Source organism: Phoca vitulina, unplaced genomic scaffold (assembly GCF_004348235.1).
Source record: "Phoca vitulina isolate PV1807 unplaced genomic scaffold, GSC_HSeal_1.0 scaffold16, whole genome shotgun sequence".
Lineage (NCBI taxonomy): Eukaryota > Metazoa > Chordata > Mammalia > Carnivora > Phocidae > Phoca > Phoca vitulina.
The window spans coordinates 12,525,783-12,531,782 of NW_022589719.1; the positions used below are offsets into that span (position 1 = coordinate 12,525,783).

Here is a 6,000-nt window from a genome sequence, read left to right on the forward strand (position 1 = left end):
CAAAAGTTTAAAAAAAAAAAAAAAGACTACAATAAACCTTAGCAAGTGATCCTGCTTGTTTACAATCACTTCCCCCTTTCAAAGGGCACAAATCTATAGATTCAGTACCAAGAAAGTAATGACCATCCATATTTTTGAATAACAAATTTAAGATACTATCAGGTTTATTCAACCAACTTCTTTCTGAGCTTCAATGCTATAAGGCTATAAAAGAAATCTACACCTATCTTGCCATATTCTTTGTCCATCACATCCCTCTGCATCTTTCCAAAGCAAACACACTATTCAGAGTGGCTTTGATTTTTTTTTTACTAGTCTTCAGTTTTATTTAGCCTCTTTTTCTTGTCTAACATTTCAGCTCATTTTAGGTGCTCTCTCCTCTAACTATTCACCGACTAGTTAAAAGGTCATCGAGGAACACATCATCAACCGAAAGAATACTAACTGCAAAGGGAAAAATAATCCTTCACAGTGAAGAAACCCAGCAGTCATCACCCTACCCAAAGCAAACTAGTTGATTCATATTTTTAAGGTCACTCGTGAAGGTATAATTTTTCATTTCAGTTAAAGCTGAATAATACAGTATCTGGGATTTGCTGGAAAGTAATGAGGATGGGGAGAGCAAGTGAAAGTATGGGAAAAACAAGATTAGCCATCAGTTAAAGCTCTATGATAGGAACATCATACATTATACTTTTTTAATCTTTTTTTGCATGTTTGAAATCATTACAAAGTTAAAGAAAAGATTATATGAAGATGACGTTGATAATCAGATGTCAAGAATTGTCTTTTAGGTTGATGGAAGAAAGATACAGGAGCCACCATAAAGGTTGGGACAAGTTGAGCATCCAAAAGAAAAATAAATATCGCTTATTTTTTTAACACTAAATACAGAGAAACCCATGAATACACAGTAATCTCCTTGAAAAAGGAGAAAGAAAAATGGGGCGCCTGGATGACTCAGTCGGTTAAGCATCTAACTCTTGGTTTCAGCTCAGTGTCCTGAGACTGAGCCCTGCATGGGGCTCCACGCTCAGGGCAGTCAGCTTAAGATTCTTTCTCCCTCCCTCTTTCTCTGCTCCTTCCCCCACCCACACTTGCATGCTTGCAAGTGCTCTCTCTCTCCAAAATAAAATCTTAAAAAAAAAAGGAGAAAGAAAAAAAAATTGTTTATAGAAAAATATGAGCCAGTCAGAAAGAACAGAATTTTTAAAACACCACCATTTGCCACCTCCAATAATAACTATTTATTCAAGAATTACCAACTGACAAACATAATAAAAAAAAATTATCAATTGACAAATAACTAGTTAAAAGGTTGAGGAACACAAAATCAACCTGCAAATTACTAACTGCAAAGGAGAAAATAATCCTTCACAATGAAGAAACCCAGCAGTCATCACCCTACCCAAATAATCGAACAACCATCACTAATAGTGGAATAACCTAACAACCTGGCATGAAGTGCCTTTTGATGTAACATTATACCGTTCTACCCAAAAATATTTAAGCCAAATATTATCAAAGCTCTTCAGTTTAGACCTAACCAACCACAAAATTTTCAGGAAATAACAAAAGATGAAGGGACAAGTTAAATGATACCACACATACACAAACATCAAATCAACCCAGAAAATGAGAAGTTTTACTAGAAAATTGTCTTGGATTCTTCAAACAGTATCCCCCTAGGAGAAGGGGCGGGGGGGGGGGGGGAAACTATTCAAGAGACGTAACTAAATGATGTAAACCCAGATTAGATTCTGATAAAGTAAAATAAGAGAAAAAGAAAGAAAGAAAGAAATCCTATGAATCATATTCTTGGGACAACTGGGGAAATGTGAACAGGAACTGGGCTTCAGAAATGATAGTATTACTATTAATTTTCTTAGGTGAGAAAATGGATTCGTTATATAACTGCATCAATGTCCTTATATAAAAGAATGATGAAATATAAGGGGCTGAAATATGTGTCCACTTACTTTCAAACAAATAAGTATGCAGAGATAAAACAAGCAAGGAAAAACGGTTAACAGTTGTTGATTCTAGGTGAAGAACTGTTGTTGATTCTAGGTGAAGAACTGTATTGCAGGTGTTCATGCACTTTTCTTTCAACTTTTTTCTATGTACTAAACTTTGCACGGTAAAACTTTTAGGTTAATTTCTTTTCTCGTAAATTTTCACCACCATCTCTTCCATTTAAAACATCACAGTTCTGAAATATTCAAGGTCATGACATTTTGGTGTCTATAATTTTAGATAAATTTAACAACAAGTTCTGGAAACTTTCAATGAAACCTTAGGACATTACTACTCCTCAGCTTTCAAGTGACAAAATATGAGCCCATCTCAGAAAAATGGTAGTTATACATAAACAGATTTGATATGATTTTGAGACTTGAGACTTTGCATTCTTGGGCATTGTGACAGCATGTAAAACGTAAACAGAAGATTTCAGTACTGAAATCAGTCAACGAGCAAACACAAAATTTAGTTTAGCAAGCTTTCCCGACATAATGACATTTACAGTCACCCAGACTATTCAAGAGGAACTGCAACTTTGCCTCATCTCTGTCAACCTCCAAGAACAGCCTCTACCTTCTAAGCTGGAGACTTAAAAAACAAAAACCTAAGTGTAGTTCGTTACCATGGCAACGGGAAATTTCAGGAAATTGAGACTCTGCAAGCTAGCTAGCCTCCATTTTAAAAACTATTTACCTAAACGTACCAGGACTTAAATCGAAAAACAAACTGAATGACATCTTTCATAAGGTATCAGTTTCCTCTTTCAAACTAAAAGGTAGTATTTACCAAAATTCTGAATAAAGAGCAAAAGAAGCAAATCATTTTACTAAATATCTGATTTTTAAAATATTTATAGGTCACTTACATCCAGTACTAAAGCAGATGCTTTTATTTACAGTGGCCAAAACAGACTTCTCATTTCCGATTTATCAAATTCTGCAATATTTGTGTCGCTTGAAAAACGAAAATGAAATGCGGACAGAAGAGAAAAAGCAAGCAGGAAAAAGCCACACAATTCCCAAATCTCGGCATAACCATGCTCTTCTCCTACACTACTTCCTTCTTCATTCGCACTGGCAAGAGACTATTTCTCCAGATGAATTTCATCTCCGATTATTTCTCAAACTGGTAACCCATTTCTGGGTTTACTGGACAGGGGGCAGAGGAAACACTGTCAAGTTTTTCGAAAACAGCGACTACACGTTAAAGTAATCAATTCCTAAGCACCCTAATATCAAAACAAAATGGTATCAAAGCAAGGCATCCCACAGGAGTAGTCCCATGAACCTAAACAGGACGAAGTAGCTTCCTGACTATTGTCTAAATCAAATATTTGTTCATATTAACGTCTAAGACAGAGAAGCCAAAAAATAATTTCAACTCTCAGTCAGCTCTTGCTCCCCATTCCACCATTCTTCTATACCCGGTCCTCCGGATCCATTAGACCCCGATTCCTTCCTCAGGCGAACATGGCTGGAGTAGTCGGACGAACACAGACGTGGAGAGAAGAGGTCGCCACGAGGCCCCACCACTCTCTTTCCTCACCTGCTCCGGGGCGCCGTCTCCTGACATGGCCTCAACTGATTAGAAAGGGAGAACTGGCCCGCGATGCGAAGCTAGAAAAGAAAAATTAAACTAAAAACCACCCAAACCAGTAAAGTTACCCCTTGCCCAGCGGAGCCAGACCGCCAAGACGAATCGCCACCGCCCACTCAGATATGAATTAAAATGGCTGCGCCCCTGCCGGACGAGGAGAGAGGTGTGGCTTCTGCATTAACTTCCGGGGCAGTGGGCGGAGCTAAGATCCCAACTCGCCAGTTACTCGGCCGCGCAGATACAGAGAGAACCCAGAGGTGGGTCCAATGCCTGGGCTGACGTCACGACCATGGGGTAGGGGAGCTGTTGATGAGCTGGCTACAACCGGCTGGGAGGCGGGAAACAGTTTAGCCTGTAGGCTCGCGCGCGTTTTGGAATTTAATTATCAAGCTGTGGAACCTGGTTCTTCACTGTTGAAGCCTGACTGCCAATCAGTTTAGTTCAGGCAAACTGGCCATCTTAGGGAGCAATGCTAAGTTTAAATGCCTTCTATACTTTGGAGATAAGGAATATATCGAGGTTTTCTATGCTTCTTAGAGATGAGAGGAACAGATCGAGCCCATATTAATTTATACCGCCACTATCTCCTACTGTTTGTCTAAGGTTTTAACGTCTGTAAGGCCCGGGTTTAAGCTCAGCATCTCACCGTGATTTCTCGTATGCAAAGTAGAGAGATAATAGCACTCAGGCTCTGGAGCCAGACTCCATTTGTTTGAATCCTGGCTTCATCTCTCACTTGATGGGTAACATGCTCCAGTTTCCTTGCCTATAGATAGACATAACAGTAGTACTCGCAATTTAAATAAGGTGTAACTGTAAAAGTGCTCAGAGCAGGTCTGTCATAGCCCAAGATTAAGTGAGAACAGGTCTCTTCTCAAACTAATTTCCAGTTAAAGATCATCTTACCGTGTCTCCTTTTATCCTCGCCGATGGCGGCTTACATGCCAAAGTAAACAACTTTTCCCGTACACACCTTATTCTTTTTCAGTCTCCGTGCCTCTGCTTCTATTTCCACCACCCTTTCCACAGCCTGAATTCTTACCCTTCCAAGTAATCAGACACATGAACAAAAGACGTATATTAACACAAAGATGTAAATGTTTATTGCACCATCCAACAATAGAGGACATTAAATATATTACAAAACATCTCTACAATGGAATGTTATGGGGCCAGTAAACTGATGCTAATGTACAATGACTGACAGATATCCATGATACTGTTACCTGAAAAAGAATGCAAAAATAGTGCACATTATATAGGAGATACACACACACACACATTTAAAATATTAAAAGATTAAAAGTAGTTATCTCCAGATTTGGGTGTCACATAGTTTGCTTTTTATCTGTTTTCTTTGTCTATGATTAATGTAAGAATAAATCTTTAAGAATAGTATTCGCACACAAAAGAATAAACATTCACATTCTATTCTTCAAAGTTGGACTCAAATGCTGTTTTTTCCTAATATATATATATTTTTAAGATTTTATTCATCCATTTGATAGAGAGCAAGAGCACAAGCAGGAGGAGCGGTAGGCAGAGGGAGAGGGAGAAGCAGGCTGGTTTTCTCCAGGAATGTCCCATATTCTGGATATATCCAAAAGTGTGCTCTAAAGAAGTGATAAGATTCAGGTTAAACATTTTGGCAAAAAGGGGTGCCTGGGTGGCTCAGTCGGTTAAGTGGCTGCCTTTGGCTTGGGTCATGATCTCAGGATCCTGGGATGGAGCCCCAGGGAGTCTGCTTCTCACTCTCCTCTGTGCTCTCTCTCTAATAAATAAAGAAAATCTTAAAAAAAATTTTTTTTGGCAAGAATATGTCAGGTATAGCTATGTACTTCATTTTGTATTATGTCAGGAGATACATCAAATTACTAATTTGATGCTGCGTTTGATCACTTGTTTGGGTGGTGACTATCCATTCTCTCCTTTAGGTACATTTTACCCTTTGTAGTTAATGAGCAGGTAATTGCAGAGTAAGGCGTTGGCACAGTGCTAATTTCCTGTTCCCCAACAAATTTTCACCACAGTTTGGTCACCCATCAATAAATCTTTCCTGAATTAATAGTGAAATACTTGGTGATTAAATAAAAATTTTTTAATTCTATTATTCTTTCTGCATTAACAGAAAGTTCTTCTGTGAAAAAGAACTCTTCCTCATTAATACATAAAAGCAGGGTAACTGCTTAATTTTTTCCCTTTAATGATAAATTTTCAAAGCAAAGGTTTTGATTTAACATCTCCTTCAATTAGTAGAAAATGAGTTTTTTTCTGGCTTTTTTTCTTTGAGTATCATTGTGGTTTCATGAGTTTTTTAAGACTTAAGTTTCAATCAATTGTAATCATTATTCTTTTGGGTCCAGTATAAGCCCCTTTATACTG

At 38.0% G+C, this 6,000-nt stretch overlaps 1 protein-coding gene across 2 annotated transcripts in view; it reads right to left on the minus strand.

Moving 5' to 3' along the window:
* The window catches only part of CSTF3 (cleavage stimulation factor subunit 3), a 74,802-nt gene extending 71,039 nt beyond the window's left edge, over positions 1-3,763 (minus strand). Inside the window, exon 1 of one of the 2 annotated variants that reach the window (XM_032413881.1) lies at positions 3,568-3,763. In XM_032413881.1, the coding sequence (XP_032269772.1) occupies positions 3,568-3,594 (27 nt within the window). In that variant the 5' untranslated portion in view covers positions 3,595-3,763. The other variant, XM_032413882.1, reaches the window with a different exon arrangement.
* Positions 3,764-6,000: the final 2,237 nt, after the last annotated feature.